The following is a 19,754-nucleotide window of genomic DNA, read 5'->3' on the forward strand; positions in this document are numbered from 1 at the left end:
ACACATTTTTAAGCTCTGAACCTTGTTAAATGCCTTACTGAAGTCCATATAGATCACATCTACTGCTCTGCCATATTCACAGCTGCAGTAGAGTCAGTTATCATTGAACATGACATTGGCCTGAGCAGATTCCTAGCCAGGTAGCATGGCAAGTCAAAATTAAAGACAAATAGCTCAAAGATTTATATAGGTAAAAACAATGACTGCAGATGCTGGAAACCAGATTTTGGATTAGTGGTGCTGGAAGAGCACAGCAGTTCAGGCAGCATCTGAGGAGCAGTAAAATCGACATTTCGGGCAAAAGCCCTTCATCAGGAATAAAGTCAGAGAGCCTGAAGCGTGGAGAGATAAGCTAGGGGAGGGTGGGGGTGGGAGAAAGTAGCATAGAGTACAATGGGTGAGTGGGGGAAGGGATGAAGGTGATAGGTCAGGGAGGAGGGTGGAGTGGATAGGTGGAAAAGAAGATAGGCAGGTAGGACAAGTCATGGGGGACCTGACCTATCACCTTCATCCCCTCCCCCACTCACCTATTGTACTCCATGCTACTTTCTCCCCACCCCCACCCTCCTCTAGCTTATCTCTCCACGCTTCAGGCTCTCTGCCTTTATTCCTGATGAAGGGCTTTTGCCCGAAACGTTGATTTTGCTGCTCCTCAGATGCTGCCTGAACCGCTGTGCTCTTCCAGCACCACTAATCCAAAATCAAAGATTTATATGCCTAAAGTGTGATTCTTCCACAAGATGTCACTGCCATGCCCCTCCCCCCATCCTTCTCCTCCCCTACTGAGCAGTGAATACTGAGGGAGTGCAGCACAATCAAGGTGCTGCTTATTGATTGAGGCATTAAACTAAAGTTCTGCCAGCTCTATCAATGGATGTAAAAGATTCCATGTTTGAAGAAGATCAAAGGAGTGATCTGAATTACCCTGGCCAATATTATCTCTCAATCAACATCACTAAGACAGATCTTTGTTATGTTGTTTCTTGTGGGAGATTGCTGTGTGCTGGTCTGACTAACGCAGTTAGTACAGCAGGAGACTCTTAATCCAGGTTTGAGCACCATTCTGAGTGTTGTTGAATGTGAAGCCCCATTCCTCCTGAACAAAATGATGACTGCAGATGCTGGAGAGTCAGAGTCGAAAAGTGTAGCATTGGAAAAGCACAGCAGGTCAGGCAGCCTTGGAGAAGCAGGAGAGTCGGACAAACTGCCTCTATATCTATTGTAACCAGAGCATAATGGAAAAAAATAAGAGGTGCATGTTGATCAAATTGGCTGCTGCATTCCTGCATTAAGTCACTATATTCAAACATATTTCATTGGCTGCCCTGCAGTTGTGAATGGCATGATATAAAGGCCACCGTTCACTTTGTGGAATTGCAGTCCAAACAGTGCACACTGACTCTTACTAATAGTCTTTACATTCAGGATGCCACCCTGAATAGGATTGGTTAAAATCTTGCCTTGAGCATTCGATATCTCACTGATGTTTTGAAAAGTGCTGCCTTATTTACTGCTAGCAATGGGAATTGAGAAATGAGAATGAAGTTGAAGAAAAGGGATGAGGTGGAGGTTGATTTGATCAAAGTGCACTCATTTTGCATCTATAGCACCCCCTCTTTCCACAGTCACAGCCTTACATAGAACTTCATCCCGATGACTGAGACTGGCCCCATTCAGGTGCACAGAGTGCAGTTTCTAGCCACCTCTAAAATTTAGGGAAAGTCAGACAGGGCAGTCAATGCAGGGAGTGAGTAGCCTGAAACTACCTGACCATGTCAGGGAGGAGTGGCAAAATAAATGGAAGAGTACACGCATAAAAATGTTATATTGTTAAGGTTCTGTTTAGATTTCCAACCAGGTAAAAATTGATGCTTGCTGGTCTTGCAACTTTTGTCTGTTGCCAATTAGGTAGCATCCTACATTAGAATGATAAGCCAAGGCAGAAAGCCAAGCAAAAATACCTCAAACAGTGATAAGTTGTTAATTGCAGGGTAGTTTTTGTTTTGGGAGGTGTGAGGGTTGGGTTGGTGGCGGAGGGTGTGCATGTTTAGCGTGTGGTTGTCAGATAGTGCAATGGCATAATCAAACTAAACTATGCTACTGATGCATCCTGTGCCTCTTGTGCCATGCTCCTAGTCCACCTGATCCTCCTTCTCTTCCTTTGCAGAGATACTTCCTCTCCTGCATTCAAACCTCACTGTTGATCTACATTGTGCAGAGCACAGCACATCACCACCACATTCAACATCCTGGTGGTGGTGTCAAAGGGCACTTTCTGACTTGTTCAATATCGTATAAGCATCTTCTGCATTCCAATTGTTTGTTCCATTACACATTGCTACAGTTATATGATGCTGCACTGTTGGATATCATTGCTCGCGCTCCTCACGGGTTCATTCACCACATTTTAAGATGGTAGCCTTTGTCTCCAAAGAGCCAGGTTGTAAGTCTGTTCTGTGGCTAATAAGCTGAAAAACGGTAGATTAGCACAGAATGAATAAGCAGCTCCCTGGGAATCTTTCACTCAACTTCAAGCTGATCTTTTCATGGTCTCACACACGCTGCAGTACATTAATGGAGTAAAACTTCCTTTAGGGTCGCAAATACTCCATGGTGACAAGGGAGTGCCTTAATGCCCACATGAATGCTGTACACCTGGAAACAATCAGAGTCTACGGAGTGCTCCCTCATTCTCAATGAGAATATTGGGCACAAAGTAACCTGGATAAGCTGACCAGCTCATATTCACCCAGGTGGCACTTATGTTTCATGTTTGTATTTTGCAACTGTATATTGTAGATTCCTGGAATGATTTGAAGTTACGGGCAATTGTCACTTTGGCAGCAGCCATTAGTAAAGAAGCTCACCAAATCCAATGGGACTTCCAAGATGACAGCAGCATGGTCAGCAGTATTTGGTTCTTGAGTGCGGGGCATGGCCACTCATGGCTTATGCGACAGGTTCTGCCACATCCCCAAGGCTTCAGCAGTGTCTTTTCAGCTTGGTAACATTTCTTTTTGCTTTGGTTGCCCTGGAGCCTCCTCCTGATGTCCTCCTGTGGGAGGCCGGTGCTCCATATACCTCCATCTTGGGTGGCAACATTGGAAGACGGGCTAGGAACCTGTTGGTCAACTCGGAGGCAAGACCCAGCATCAAGAAGGTGTGGGACCCATGCAGTGTGACCACCTCCAGCTCGAAGGTGACATACGTGGAAGCAGTGGTGCCAGTGAAAGCAGGTGAACACATTGCCAGGACCCTGGGGATGATGTCAGACAGCGTCAGCTGGAGGAGCAGAGAGGGTGAAGTCTACAGAGAGGGAAGGATTAACTTTTGAAGCTGTTTCATTTTTAGTAGTAGAAATTTAATAATTTATTCAGTATTTTACCACTTATACAATTCGTTCACTAATTCATTCTATAATCCAAGATGGCACCAGAGCATCGCGGCATTATCCACTTTCCACTGTACCTAGGTACATGTGACAAAATGTTAAATTATTTCAAATCTACCAAAGTAGGTTTTCTACGAAAAGACTGCATTGCACACCATGAGCCTCTTGAGGTCCTGATATTCAGGCATGAGTCTATAAAACCTCTGATGTTAGGTACACCTCATGTGAGCTACAACTGCTGTGCAGGTTTGCCAGAAGAAAGCAGTTGCAGCTCCTAGTCGAAGGTTCAAGGTAAAGCATGTGAGCAGCACCCATGCTGATCTACTCAATAACAGATAGAAAGTCCCCTTCAGTGCAGTAGAAATGACATCAAACATATCAGAAATCACTTCCAAATTAGTGAAAGCACAAAATTAAGTCAAAATACAGCAGCATCTGTGGAGAGAGAAACAGTTCATGTTTGGACTCTATTTCAGTATTTCAATGATAGCACACACTGGACACAATTCAGTTCACACAGCCCTTCTGTTTTGCCTGTTCTTTCTTCAAATTCCCTCAATTGCTGCCGTTGGAAGTCTTTGCTTTCACTTTAACTTCCAGGAGGCTGTGTGCCTATAGTTAATTAAACTGTAGGTATCCTCTCACACTGTAATATAGCCTAGCGAGCTATTAGCATTTCAATTGACAATCTGGCGTCCCCAAATGGATGGGGGTGCATTGTCACTCACATAGGTGTTGAATGTTAAAGTTAAAGGTTTTCTGTCAGCAACCTTATCCAGTTGTCCTCCTAAGGTCAACATCTACCAAGCCCCCAAATATCGAGTGGAGCATTTCACTCAAGGATATTAACTTAGACCGTTCTCTTAGCTGGTTACATACTGAGCTCCAGTGGCGATAGCCTGCAACATCCACAAGCACATGTCTGTATGGCTGTGCGGTTGAGGGTCTACAACTTAAACGATGAGAATGATTACCAAGACTTACACGGGCGAGATCTGGAGCTTGCTGAAATGAATAGGCAACATTGTATTAATCTCTTTCCCCAGAATCTGGAAAGGTGATGGGCTTTGTTACTGTGATGGAAACAGCATTAGGGTGAAGGCTGGTGGTCTGATCAGTGAAGGGTGCATGTGGCCTCCCAGAGGAGCCAGCTCTGACGCTCCTCCCTCCTTCCCTCTCTCCTTCCAACTCCCACCAGCCAGGAGGGCGGGGACTGCCCGAACCCTGTAAAACCAAAGCACAATTGCTTTTTGTAGAGAAAAAAAAGGTGGCACTTGTTTCCTCCGCGATGCGAGATGCAACAGTGTCAGATTGAGAGAACCCCCCACCCCCGCCAGCAAACGGCAAGCAAAGGCGACAAGTGAAGTGCTGCTCCCACCCCCTTGTGGATGGAGCAGGGAGTTATCAGGGTGGGTTCTCTTTCCTCTCTCTCTCCCTCCCTCCCTCACGGGCTCGGGGGGCGATGCCAGTTTTTCAGTGATTTCACCAGCTACCGGGAAGTGAAATGTCCGCTTTCTCTCCGCTGGAGGGGATCAATCCATAGCGGGCGTTCCCCTCAGTGAGAAAGATCCCCGTCTGTCAGATGGTTCACAGCGACATGTCCAAAGCGCAGGAGATTCGGATGGGGATTCTGGAAAATCCCAGCATGCAGGTAACTCGGAGCTCGACGGCAAGACATTTTATTCTCCCTAAGTTTTTATTGTAGTTTTACACCAGTGTGTGTGTGTGTGTGTGTGTGTGTCAATCTATGTATGTCTATATATATTTGAATATGTACACCTGTATGTAGGAATGTGTATCTATCGATCCACCTCCATTTCATACGATTTGTACAATGAAAGCAGTAGTTTGCAGACTGCCATTGACTGCTCTCCCATTCAGATAGTAGTACCTGGCGGTTTCCTCTACGGCAAAGTAACACACTCTACCTGCTTCTTACGAATGGTCTGGAGTGTCTGTAAAGTTTATTGGTCAATAAAAATCGAGTCAAAACCTGCCTGTCTCCACCAGTCAGAGATCTTCACACTGAACAATGTTCCCTGTTAACAAGCAGGTAAACTGAAGCGAACTTCGCATCAGACTTTTTTTTTGTTCACTGCCTTACTACGAGCTACCTGATAGACTCACTGCGCTCTTTAGGGTAGAATGGCATTTGATCGAACGTCTTCCACCCCACAGGAAAATCTCTAATTATACATCCCAAGTAGAATCCAAATTAATTAAGTTCTCCCCACTATTTCTCAGTTCCTACTTAATGCTAAAGCTTTATATTCACTTTTTTCTAGCATGAGTTATAATTGGTCAAATTGCTTGTGGGAAAATATGTAATAGGAATTTTAAGTGCAAGTAGTTTGGGCAATGGTGTCCTCCTGGTTCATATTACATTCATTTACATGAAAATAAAAGAACATTGACTTTAATATCTAATGTTTTTTCAACAATAATGCATCATCAAAGCACTGAATTTTTTTTGAATAGGGTCCTGAGAAAAGTATTTGACTATTATTTAACCATAAATTTGTGATGACACTATTTGACAATAATTGCTTCTGACTGATGCTTTTCAGCCTCTCCAGTCAAGTGAAACAAAAGTTTATTGGAGGTTCTTTTAGGATAATAATTCCTCGGTTTCATAATAAAAGATTTTTTTTCTCCTCAATAGCACGTAGAGTTTGCCCCATTATTGACAGAAGTAACCAACAGTGTACTTGTATCCAGATTATAAACCAGTGCACTATATGTTAGATTTTAGATCCCTCCAGAGCAACAGTTTATGGACTCAAAAAAAAGAATGATTTCAAACCAATATTTTAAGCAGATTTTACATGGAGTGTATTTGTAAAAGAGAATGTGACATTGTATATCAGTTTAAACTGGCCATTTTTCTTTGGTCAGAGTTATGAATTTTACATAATGGCTAATTTTCATCGTAACAGACATGTGTAAGGTTGGAGCAGCGAATGCATTTTTTGTCAAATTAATCAATTACCATATTCCTTCAAGTTAAATTGTTAGAATATGCAGTTTTAGTGTTTTCTTCTGTAAATTGACTCAAATATTGCAGCATTTTCATCATTTTGCAAAATGGCCAATTTATTTTCTGATTTGAGTTTGGTGTTGGATTAGGGTATATTTGTGGGTTTAAATTTTGTAGCCAACTCTCAGAAATATTGTTTTTAATTTCTTGGATGGCACAGAAGGACGCCTTTTGGCTGTTTGAATTTTATTTCTTTTGCCTTTAATAGTTAGACTGAGAATTAAGACTGACTTCCTGAAGGTGATTATGCCTTATTATTATTATTGCTTCTCTCAGATGTCTGGAAAAGGCGCAATTAGGAAAAACAGATTTAAAGGATCTGACGGGAGTACCTCCTCAGACACCACCTCTAACAGCTATGTAAGACAGGTAAGATGCAGATCTTATAAGTTGTAATTGCTTTTTGACAAAAACTATTCTACAAATAGTCATAATTCCGACAATAACAGCATAACTTTAAGATCTAAACAATAGGAGTCATTGTGTTGTGTGCACATAATAAATCGGCCATTTGTGATTTCATTGAATGAATCTGAACAATGACTGAAATACTGTGATAAATTTAAAGTATATATCTTGACCATTACTTTCTCCAAGATTTTACTTCTCTTTGTCTTTAGATATGCTTCAGTATTTATATTTAAAAAAGCTTTACATCATTGGAAACCCTGAGATGTTACTTTTAATTTGAATATTGTAAAGGTGTTGGCTAAATAATATAAATCTTACAAGGTATCTGGAGTGACTTCTTTAATGATGGCAGTGTCCATAAATAATTATTTATTGTGGTGTTCTTTCAGTCATATGAAACATTAACATGGAGAAAAGGAAGAATTTTTCCAACATTCCCCAAAACAAAACATATTTGTTTTAATCTCAAATAAATATAAAATAATGATCTGTTGGTCATTGAATGCTGGAAAGGAGGTGACAAGATATCAAACAGGCATGATGGATACCAGCTGTCTGGGAAACATAAAACAAAATGTTGCAAGTAGCAGCAGCCAACTAACGCTGCAAAACATATCGGGCTTTGAAGGCAGACAATAGTGTGAAATAGTGACTAAAGATATATCTGCAGAAGTGTGATCGAATATGTGGCAGAGCACAACATGAAACAAAATCAATTGGGGTTTTATTTATTTCATTTTCTTCAGTGTATTAATGTTAGACTGAGCAGGCTGTCAAGGACACTTTCAAATATCCAGGCTCATCAAATCAGGCCTGTTCATGTTGGACTATTTTATCCTTTTGATTCGCAATAAAAGCATACTTTAATTGAAGTTACTAATAGAGGCTGTTGTGATGTAGAATTGTGTTGTCATATCAAACAGTTGCTTGTTGCTGAGTGTGCCTAGTCTGGATATATTAATTTGCTGTCAATATCCAACCTTCTTACTATTTTCCCCATCCCCTTTTATATACTTGTTTGAAAGCAAAATGGTGCCAACAAATCTCTTGGTGCCTGGTTTCTGAAACAAACTCATCAGCAATTGAAGACATGGTGTGAAATACCATTAGCAACTTATATAAAAAAAAACTACTTCCTCTGTTGGATTATGTTATCACACCATGTGAGTGTGTTTGTCACTGTCAAAGAACAGGAACACGAAACGTGGCAAAAAAAACTCTTCAGTGAAGAACAATGAAAATGCAAGACTTTGAATGCTTAAGAAGCTAACATCTTGCAACTTAAATTTAAAAGCACGAGAGGCAGTTGTAATTTCAATTATGATTTAAATTGTTGTCAACCATAGCCCTAAAACCAGTTATCAATGTACTTCAGTACAGTTGCTGTTAATGTGAAATGTCTGAAAACAGCAGCTAGTGCAGTTGAGTGTGAAAATACATTAAGTCATGCTAAAAATTTAACTAGAGTGTCTGATAATGTTTTTACTCGCATCTGTTTTGATGAAGTGCTGACAGGGACAGGTTTAATTAAATTTCCTCTGCATGCAACAGTTGTAAAAGTAACACAAAAATATTGTTCACTTGACAACTTACAGAATTTTCGTAAGATTAACTTTTGTTTTGATGAGCACACTGATAAGACTATTACAGCAAGTAACTTAACAAAAAGGAACATGACCTGTTTTTGAAGTTAATGGTTTTTCTGTTAAGAATGCAATAAACAATTACTTTTGGTATTAGCTATAGCCAAAAACATTGAATGGAAGCCATTTGAGTTTTATTCCTTATTGTCGAATTATTCTGAGACTCAATTCATATTATCCATTTTATTGCTATCTGACCAAATGATTCCCGTCTTCTTTCTTACCGCTATATTATTTTAAGATTACTTTTCATTTTCTATTGCCAAGCTGATTTGCAAATCTTGCTTAAAATTCACCAACCTTGTTAATTGTTCAATGTGGTGTAGGTTGATGATAGTACCATCTGAAATTCCCTGAGATAGGGAAGGCAACAGGAATGCGGTCCTCTATTGAAAAGGGAATGGAGTATTAAAATAGGGCAGTTTTCATAAAACCAAGCAAGGTAATAATCAAATCACACCTCCTATACTGCAAACTGTTTTGGTCCCTTTTTCTGAGGAAAGATACACTCATTTTGGCAGTCCATAGAAGGTTTACTAAATTGAACCCAGGTAAAAAGGGATTTTCTTGCGAGGAGAGTTTGAATCAGTTGGATGTGTATTCACTGGAGTTTAGAAAAATGAGAAGCACCTTTATTGAAACTCATTAAATTCCTATAGGGTTTTTTAAGGTGGATAATGGGAGGTTGTTTCACCTTGCGGCAGAGTCTAGAATTGGAAAGCATAATCTGAGTAAGGGGTCACCCATATTAAGACTGATACGAGAAAGAGTTTTCTCCATGAAGGTAATAAGCCTGTTGACGTCTTTACTGCAGAGCTGAAAAATGTGTTGCTGGAAAAGCGCAGCAGGTCAGGCAGCAACAAAGGAGAAGGAGAATCGATGTTTCGGCATAAGCCCTTCTTCAGGAAATCTTATGCCTGAAACGTTGATTCTCCTTCTTTGATGCTGCCTGACCTGCTGCGCTTTTCCAGCAACACATTTTTTAGCTCTGATCTCTTGCATCCGCAGTCCTCATTTTCTCCTTTACTGCAGAGCTGTCAACATTGACGTAAATGAATTCAAGGCTGAAAAAGGTAGAATTTTTTAGTCAACAAGGGCATCAAGGGCTATGAGGAAAAGTCGGTGAGGATTATCATATCAGCCATGATTTAATTGATTAATAAAGGAGACTGAATGGATTAAATGACTTACTTTTGCTTCTATACCTTGTGGTCTCATCTAAGATCTTTTGGGTAGATTCCCACAAGTCTTCGTATTGAGTTCCTGATTCCAAGTGAAGAGGGACACTGACAAGAAGTCTTTGCAGAAGAGGCATAGTCATGGTAATCAGTAGGTTTGATACATATGTAAAGTAACTAGCTATTACATACTATGACTTACATAAGTCTCTCTTGTGATCTTAGGTTAGACTTAAATTTATATTATTGTTTAACTAAAAGAATTTAGCACTGAACTGAAACTGGCCAGCTTCTCCTAGAACCATTCCTTTTACACTGTAATGAGCAGAGCTTATCTTGTGATGACAGTTAACCCATTCAGATACCTACTGCTGTATAAGCACGCTGCATCACAGTTGTTGTCCAGTTGAGAGGTTAGATACTTGTCACCCGCAATTATTCTTTCCAAATTCCCAGGACTACATGAAAAATTATTGTCATAAGGGTTTTTTTCTACATATTTAGTACTTTTTTAAAATCTTTGTTTCCATTTGGAATACTGTGTACAGTTTTGGTCACCCTGCTTTAGGAAGGATATTGTTATATTGGAGAGGGTTCAGAAGATTGACCAGAATGTTACTGGGAATGGAGGGTTTGAGTTAAAAGGAGAGGCTGTGGCTTCTTTAATTAGAGATGGTTGAGGGGGGTGACCTCATAAAGTTACGAAGGGCATAGATAAGGTGAATAGCAAAGGTCTTTTCCCTAGGGTAAGGGAGTTAAAAACATGGGGCATAATTTTAAGGTGAGTGGAGGAAGAGTTTAAAGGGACCTGATGGGCATCTTTTTCACGTAGAGAGTGGTTTATACTTGGAGTGAACTGCCAGAGGAAGGGATAGATGCAGATACAGTTACAGCACTTAACAGACACTTGAACAGGTACATGAGCAGGAAAGGTTTAGAGAGATATGGGCCCAATGCAGGCAAGTGGGTCTAGTTTAATTTGGGAAACTTGATCGGTATGGACGGGTTGGACCGAGGGGTCTGTTTTCATGCTCTCGGATTCGCTGGTTGTATCATTTTTTAGTGCCTCTCGGAATTCTAGAATTGTATTGTTTTTTAAAGGCTTATTTCTCTGAAACAATTTGATTCCAAATCACTCTCTTCTGAAATTGTCCACCTGTTCCTAGATTCCTCCATGAGAGAAGACATCATCTCAGCATTAATCCTGTCAAGCATCCTCAGAATATCATTTCAATATGAAAACCTCTTTTATTTTAAACTGCAGTAATTGTAGATCCAGCCTACTTGATGTTTCCACTTAAGACAAACCCGTCAAGCCAGAAATAAATCTAATGAACCTTCTTGTTGTCTGCAACGCACTTCAGTCATAGCGTCATGGAAATATACAGCCCAGAAACAGACTCTTCAGTCCAACTTGTCCATACCAACCAGATATCCCAACGTAATCTAGTCCCACTTGCTAACACCCAGCCCATATCCCTCCAAACGCCTCTTAAATGTTACAATAGTACTACCTCCACCACTTCCTGTGGCAGCTCATTCCATACACAACACCCTCTGTGTGAAAAAGTTGCCCCTTAGGACCCTTTTATATCTTTCCCCTCTCACACTAAACCTATGCCCTCTTGTTCTGGACTCGCCGACCCCAGGGAAAAGACTTTGTCTATTTATCCTATCCATGCCCCTCATGATTTTATAAACCTCTATAATGTCACCCCTCAGCCTCCGATGCTCCAGGGAAAACAGCCCCAGCCTATTCAACCTCTCCCTATAGCTTAGATCCTCCAACCCTGGCAACATCCTTGTAAATCTTTTCTGAACCCTTTCAAGTTTCACAACATCCTTCTGATAGGAAGAGATCAGAATTGCATGCAATATTCCAAAAGTGGCCTAACCAATGTCTTGTACAGCCTTAACATGACCTCCCAACTCCTGTACTCAATACTCTAACTAATAAAGGAAAGCACAACAAATCTTATTATATTGTTATTACATTGCTGTTTGTCTGTTTCCTATGTCATGACCGCAATTACGTATCAAAATTAAAAAAAAACACTTCATTGCTTTGAGATATCCAGTGGTTATGAAAGGCTCTATATAAATGCAAATTGTTTTAGCTACCACATTTTTGCATGTTTGATTATATCATTGTGCACCAAGAAACTTGCTCTCTCATCTATTTTTCATACTGTAAGGAAATATTGCCACAACATACCAGTTCCTTTGTCTAAACATTCAAATAGATTGCAAGTAGTTCAGATGCTGGCCTGCTATACTCCTCTAGTTCCAGTTTACTGACCCGAAAGTGACCCATTTATCCAGATTCTCTATCTATTTCGTTGACCAATTCTCCTCCATCCATGGAGGTGGTGCTTAGTGGTATTATTGCAAGACTATTAATTCAGTGACCCGAGTCATGTTTTGGGGACCTGAGTTCAAATCCTGCCAAGGCAGATGGTGGAACTTTAATTCAATAAATATCTGGAATTAAAAGTTTAATGATGATAATGAATCCATTGTTGATTGTCAGGAAAATTAGTTGTCTGGTTCACCAAGTCTTTTGGGAAGGAAACCGCCATCATTATGTAGTCTGGCCTACATGTGACTCCAGACCCATAGAAATGTGTTGGACTCTAAACTGCCCTCTGGTAGTTAGGGATGGGCAATAAATGCTGGCCTAGCCAGTGACACCCACATCACATGAATGAATAAAAAACTGCTAATTCCGTCTAACCCAAACATCTTACAACTTTTAATCCACGTTACCTTTATTGAATGCATTTTGGTAATATGAACTCTCCACGTTGTTATTAATGTGAGGTCTATGTTCTTGTGAATGAACAACAATGGGCTTTATAGGACACAACTATTTGTGGTTGCTGATAAAAGTGGACATGTTATCTGGAGCTGTAGGAGAATGAAGATTATTGAGTTCTCTTGCTACTCACACTTTCTCTTTCCATTTAAAAGACTAGATCATCACACATTAACTATAGCAGCAAGTTCTCTTCAGCTGGACCTTGAGTTCTGAGCATTGATGCACTAGAGAGGCTTTTGCAAATAAAGCAAAGAACCGTCGATGCTAGAAATCTGAAGCAAAAATAGAAATCACTGGGAAAACTCAGCAGGTCTGGCAGCACCTGTGGGGAGCATCTGTGGGGAGTGAATAGTTAACGTTTCAAGTATGGTGACTCATCAGCACCTCCAGCATTATCTTCGGAATGTTTTCTGATGAAGAGTCACTGGGCATGAAATGCTAACTTTGTTTTCTCCCTGCAGATGCTGAATTTCACCAGCACCATCTGTGGAATGAAAATATCTTGTTTATTATTTTTCTTCTTTTTTGGGTTGTGGACCAAAATAGGAAAAGGCTGCTGGTGTAAAACAAAGAAACTTTGAAAGGAGATATTAAAGTTTGGATTTCTGAACTCATCAACACTGTTCGTGTGCATTTAGATCAATTTTGCCCAGAGACTGCCTGTGGTTTCATTTTTTAAAATTAAATTCCCTACAGCGTGGAACCAGGCCCTTCATCCCAACAAGTCTACACCGACCCTCCAAAGAGTAAGCCACCCAGACCCATTTCCCCCTGAATGATGCACCTAACTCTATGGGCAATTTGGAATGGCCAATTCACGTAATCTGCACATTTTTGGATTGTGGGAGGAAACCGGAGCAAACCTACGCAAACACGGGGAGAATGTGCAAACTCCACACAGACAGTTGCCCGAGGCTGGAATCGAACTTGAGTCCCTGGCGCTGTGACGCAGCAGTGCTGACCACTGAGCCACCGTGCCACCCCAATGAAGGCTGCATGAAGGCTGTCATATGGGCCAGGAGTGCTCCGTATGACAACGCTGGTTCTGAGGCAAGTGAACAGCCTGTGCATGCATGATACAGTATCAGACAGCCTTCATATTTTTAAAAACAGCATCACCCCTCTCTTCACAGAAGATTGACAAAGAATTGTAGGATAGCTAGCTATTCATACGTGCCCAAAAACAGAAAGTGCTGGAGAAACTCAGCAGGTCTGGCAGCGTTTCTGCACAGAAAACAGAATTAACATTTCAAGTCTAGTGATCCATCTTCAGAATTATAGAAGTCCCTTCCTCACACTAACCATTTGATGGCAAGTTGTTGCCTCTAACCAGTGACTGAGGGACTGAGCAGATAGTATGCCAACCACTCTGTGCCTTCAGTACTGCATCTGGAATGAAGAATATCAGTCAGAAGGACTTTGGAGAAGCCAAAGGATTTTAAATTAGAGAGTTATAGGTTGATAATTTATAAATTGTTTTCCTGTGTTTCTTGCTAACAGCAGAAAACTAGTCAATCTTTTGTGCGAGCTTTAGTTAATTAGGGAGGAAAATTTCAGATTTGTGGGTATTTTGACTAACTTGTCACAAAAGTTAAATGATCTTGGGAGTAGTGGAGCTCAAGTATCAGTGTGCTTTCCCGAATGAATCGTGATACATTTGTTCTATTGGTACAGATCTCTGTAACTTGGATGAGAACATTGATTGGTTGAATACAAGATCTTTTGCTTTCTGCAAACTTCACATTTTCAGAATGTGCATCTAGTTGTGCTGTTTGACTGCTACGGCTGGAGTATTCGTAATTTTTTTCTAAAATTTCATTCATGGAATGTAGTTGTTGCTGATAGGACCAGCATTTATTGCCCCTCTCTTGATGCCCAGAGGACAGTTAAGAGTCAACCAGATTGCTGTGGATGTGGAGACACATGTAGTCCAGGCCAGGCAATGATAGCAGATGGAACTAAATGTAAGATTTCCAAGTTTGCAGATGACGCATAGCTGAAGTGGGAGGCTGAACTGGGAGGAGGATGCAGAGATCCTTCAGTATGATTTACTGAATAAACTGAATAAATTAAATTCAATTTGGACAAGTTGAGTGGGTAAATGCATGGCAGATGAGGTATAATGTGGATAACTGTGTGGTAGCAAAAACAGGAAAGCGGATAATTAACTGAATAAATGTTAGATTGGGAGACGGAGAGGAACATTGAGGTCTGGGTGTCCTTGTACACCAGTTGTTGAAAATAAGCGTGCAGGTGCAGCAGGCAGTGAAGAAGGCAAATAGTTTGTTGGCCTTTTATAAGGAGAGGATTTGAGTACAGGAGCAGGAATGTTGTGCTGCACTGGGACACAGCCTTTTTGAGACACACCGAGAGTATTGTGTGTAGTTTTGATCTCTTTACCTGATGAAGGAAATTCTGGCTATGGAGGGAGTACAAAAAAAGGTTTACCAGACTGATTCCTGGGATAGCAGGATTGACACATGAAGAGAGACTGGATTGGTTGGAATGATATTCACTGGGGTTTAGAAGGTTGAGAGGGGATCTCATTGAAACGTATAAAATTGTAACAGAACTAGCAGGGTAAACATGGGAAGGATGCTCCTGATGACCAGGGAACCCAAAACTAGGGCTCAGACTCTAAGGACAGGGGATACATCATTTTGGACTGAGATGAGGAGACATTTCTTCACTGGAGAGTGATGAGTGTGTGGAATTCTCTGCCATAAAAAGCAGTTGCGGCCAAAACATTGAATGTTTTCAAGAAAGAGTTAGATATAGTTCTTATGGCTAAAGTGATCAAAGGGTTTGGAAAGAAATAAGGAACGGGATACTGAGTTTGATGATTAGCCATGTTCTTATTGAATGACAGAACAGACTTGAAGGAGCGACTGGCCTCCTTCCACTTTCTATGTTGTAGTTGGCACACAGTAAGTTTCTCTGTACTGAAACAACAAGCCACTGTGCGGGATGCTACTTGGTAACTGCTTGCTGTTTTGTTTCCTGTTGTTATGAAAGAAATGGCGGGTCTATTCCACCCTCTTCTAATACAAGAACTGGGGTATCTTCAGTCATTGGAAGTGAAGAAGCTTTACAATCAGCTCTACTTGAAGAATTATAAGAATTACAAGATCTCAATAATCTTTCTTTTATTGTAGTGAAGTGTATCACATGTCTGCCTCCTGCACCCTGCTGATTATACTACGTCCTTGCCCCAATACTGAACAGAAGATAGTCTGAGGATACCTGACAACAACTAAATTCTAGCATCTTAAAGGACTGATATACCTCTGATATCAAATTTAAAACTGGTTTTCTTCCCATTTACTTTAATCTCTGTTTACTGGTATTTTTCTTGCAGGTCTGTACAGTCAGAGTCAGTCAAGGTCTCACCTGCATCTGCCATATTGCCCAGGAAAAGGTCACCTAGACCCTTTGCATTCCATACTGCTAGGACTCCTGCAGAATGTTGTGGTCTGTGTTTAATTTTCTGTACAGTCCATGCAGCCATTACCTGGAGTTTCTCTTTGCTCTTTCCATAAAACTGGCTTGGTTGGGGATGGGATTACTTGGACTGCTGTTTCTTTGTGTGCTGGAGTCTTAATTTAGAAACCCAGTGTTCAAATCCTACCATGATAGTTGGTAGAATTTGAATTCAATAAAAATCTGCAACTATAAGTCTAATGATGACCATTATTGATTGTCAGCAACAAAACATCTTATTCACCAATGTCTTTTAGGGAAGGAAATGGCCATCCTTACCTGATCTGGCCTACGTATGACTTCAGACTCACAGCGATGCAGTTGACTCTTGAACTGGACTCTGAGCAATTAGGGATGGGTAACAAAAGCAGGTCTAGCCAGCAAAGCCCATATCCCATGAATGAATTTTTAAAACTTCCAAATTGCCTCCTTTCATAGCGTCAAACAGCATGGAAACAGACCCATCGGTCCAATTCATCCATGCTGATCTAGTTTCCTAAATGAAACTAATACCGTTTGTTTGCATTTGGCCCACATTTTTCTAAACCTTTCCTATTTATGTGTCTGTCCAAATGTCTTTTAAATGCTGTATCTGTACTTGCTTCCTCTGGCAGTTCTACCACTTCCTCTGGAAGTTCATCCATACACAAACTATCCTCTGTGTAAAAATGTTGCCTCAGGTCTCTTTTAAATCTTACTCCTCTCATCCGAAAATTATTCCCTCTACTTTTGAACTCCCCAACCCTGGGGAAAAGATAGTCGCTGCTTTTTATCTCCCTGCCATGTCTTTAAAGCACAACCATCAGTCCTCTCCTTCACACTACCTTTCTGTCACCCCATTGGGCTTCCCTTCCCCCTCCCTGCATTCTGATTGGACAGTGCTCTTGGTTTCCTGGCCCATGGACTGCTGGGATATTTAGTAGTCAAAGTAGTGACCACTGTTCCCTGTGGCTGGCAGTTCTGTTGTCTGAGCAGCACCCCTTAGATTGACTGATAGTTCTCTGAAGTGAGACACCCCCTGAGAGAAGGGCAGAAAACCTGCCTCCAGCCACCCATTAAATAACTCTCACACGTCCTTGAGAGAAGCATGAATACATTTCCTACCATCTTCTTTGGAAGCAGCATGTGAAACTCCTCCATTCAAACACACACACATTTAATTAGTTTAGATTTAATCAATTCGTAAAGAAATGTCTGCTCACCTTCCTTCTCGTGAGCTTAAGTTTGTATCCCTAGTTACAGAATTTGTGATTATCAGTATGACTCAGGAAATATTTTGCTGTTTTAAAGATTCTGCCTCCACTTGTGTCTATTGTAAACATTCCCAATTTTCTCAGCACCTGCTGATTAACCCTAATTTCTGGTATCACTTTAGGTGCTACTTTGAGAATCTGCTAGAATCAGGTTTTTTGCTGTGAAATGCTGTGATCAGGGTACCACGGAATACTGCAGGCACTTTGTTGCTTGGTCAGCAATTTCTTGGTGCAGCCTTATGATGTTCTGTATATGCCATTTCATTCAAAATTGTATTGTGGTTAAAAATGCTTGGAATTATTTGGCTCTTTATCATGTGTCTATGAAATAATTTATAGCATTTCACGTTATTTATTGTAGAAGATGGAGTCTGTAGAACCAATCTTAAACGAGAAATCAGCCGGGTTAAAAGGGTTTAGTCAGCAGAATTAAGGAGAACCCCAAGGTCTTTTATTCATAAATAAGAAGCAAGGGGATAACTAGAGAAAGGGTTGGTCCACTAAAGGATAGGGAAGGAATGTTGTTAGTTGAACCTGAGAAAATGGGTCAATTTCTCAATGATTATTTTGCATCAGTGTTCACTGAGGAGAGGGACATGATGAAATTGGAGATAGACGTTTGTTTACTCTGGATCACGTTGACATAAGGAGAGAAGATGTGTTGGATAGGCTAAAGGATATTAAGGTGGACAAATCCCCAGAACTGGATGGGATCTATCCCAGGTTGCTGAGGGAGGCGGGAGAAGAAATACCTGGTGCCCTGACAGATATCTTTGTAGCATCCTTAAATACAGGTGAGGTGCCAGAGGACTGGAGGGTTGCTCATATTGTCCCCCTGTACAAGAAAGGCAATAAGGATATTCCTGGTAACTACAGACCAGTGAGCCTGATGTCAGTGGTGGGAGAGTTGCTGGAGTAGGTACTGAGGGATAGAATGTATTTATATTTGTAACAGAATGGGCTTATCGGTAATAGGCAACATTTTTTTTTGCAGAGGAGATTGTGCCTTACCAACTTAATAGAGTTCTTTGAAGAAGTGACCAAATTGTTAGATGAAGGAAGGGCTGTAGATGTCTTATACATGGAATTTAGTAAGCTGTTTGATAAGGTTCCCCATGGTAAACTAATAGAGAAAGTGAAGTCACATGAAGAGCAGAGTGTTTTAGCAAGGTGGATAAAGAGCTGGTTGAGCAACAGGACACAGAGAAGTAGTTGAAGGGAGTTTCTCGAAATGGAGAAAGGTGACCAGTGGTGTTCCACAGGGATCAGTATTGGGGCCACTGTTATTTGTGATATACATAAATGATCTGGAAGAGGGCACTGTTGGTCTGATCAGTAAGTTTGCAGATCACGAAGTTGATGGAGTCGCAGAAAGCAGAAAGCATAGGGGACTGTCAAAGAATACAGGAGAATATAGATAGAATGGAGAGTTGGGCAGAGAAGTAGCAGATAAAGTTCAACCCAGGCAAATGTGAGGTGATACATTCTGGAAGGTCTAATTCTAGAACGAACTATACTGTAAACGGAAGAGTCTTGGGAAAAGTTGATGCGCAGAGAGATCTGGGAGTTCCGGTCCATAGAGATAAGCTTTTTCACAGTGTGAAGGATTCAATAATGAGAGGTCACGTATTCAAGGTGAGAGGAGAAAAGTTTAAGGCGGATACAAGTGGAAAGTACTTTACACAGAGGGTGGTAGGTGTCTGGAACGTGTTGCCAGCAGAGGTAGCAGAGGCTGGCATGGTAGATTCATTTAAGATGCGTCTGGACAGATGCATGAGTAGGTGGGAAGCAGAAGGATACACATCCTTAGGAATTGGAGGATAAATTTAGACAGTGGATTTGGATCGGCACAGGTTCGGAGGGCTGAACAGCCTGTTCTTGGGCTGTAAATTTTCTTTGTTCTTTGTTCTTGTTATTTTTAGATAAATTGTGCCACGATTGTGCGCTGCAATATCCGCCAACAGCAATGACAAAAATAAGTAGAGCATTATTTGCTGATGCTAGTTGCAGAGTACATGTCAGCCAGTATATTGGGAGCAAATTACTGCATTTCTTTAGATAGTTCAGATAGTGAGATTTTTAATGTCCATATATAAAGTATATGGAACATCACGTTCAGCTAGGAATAACAAGGCATCACTCCCTCTATTGTGATGCAGTAACGCTTTGAGTTTTATTTTCAAATTCTGGGATTGAATACTAATCTCTATTTTTCTGATGCACACAGCAAATGGATTTAGCATTATTCCAAGTTGAAAACTTTTTTAAAAATATTACTTTTGCCTTGAAAAATTTACTTGAAACTTGGAGGAAACTTAAAACAATCTTGATAGTTGGCCTAGTGTGTTTCAATTTTGAGAATGAAAAACATCTAAATTTCTTACATCCTGCAGAATTCATTGATATTTTAGCATTTAGTGTTTATACATACAAAGTCAAAGAGCTGTAGGTTTAATTTCTTTTTCGGGAGGAGGTAAAAGACCAAACTTCCTAACTACTTCTCTACTTATTTGTTTAAACCTCTTTCTTTGTTTCTGAAAATA

At 40.7% G+C, this 19,754-nt stretch overlaps 1 protein-coding gene across 3 annotated transcripts in view; it reads left to right on the forward strand.

Moving 5' to 3' along the window:
- The first annotated feature begins 4,665 nt into the window (after positions 1–4,665).
- The window catches only part of LOC140480693 (voltage-dependent L-type calcium channel subunit beta-2-like), a 349,445-nt gene continuing 334,356 nt past the window's right edge, over positions 4,666–19,754 (forward strand). For 2 of the 3 annotated variants that reach the window (XM_072575913.1, XM_072575917.1), the window contains exons 1-2: positions 4,672–5,042; positions 6,705–6,797. In XM_072575913.1, the coding sequence (XP_072432014.1) occupies positions 4,974–5,042; positions 6,705–6,797 (162 nt within the window). In that variant the 5' untranslated portion in view covers positions 4,672–4,973. Of the gene's footprint in view, positions 5,043–6,704; positions 6,798–19,754 lie in introns of all 3 variants that reach the window. The other variant, XM_072575923.1, reaches the window with a different exon arrangement.

This window comes from Chiloscyllium punctatum, chromosome 8, assembly GCF_047496795.1.
Source record: "Chiloscyllium punctatum isolate Juve2018m chromosome 8, sChiPun1.3, whole genome shotgun sequence".
Taxonomy (NCBI): domain Eukaryota; kingdom Metazoa; phylum Chordata; class Chondrichthyes; order Orectolobiformes; family Hemiscylliidae; genus Chiloscyllium; species Chiloscyllium punctatum.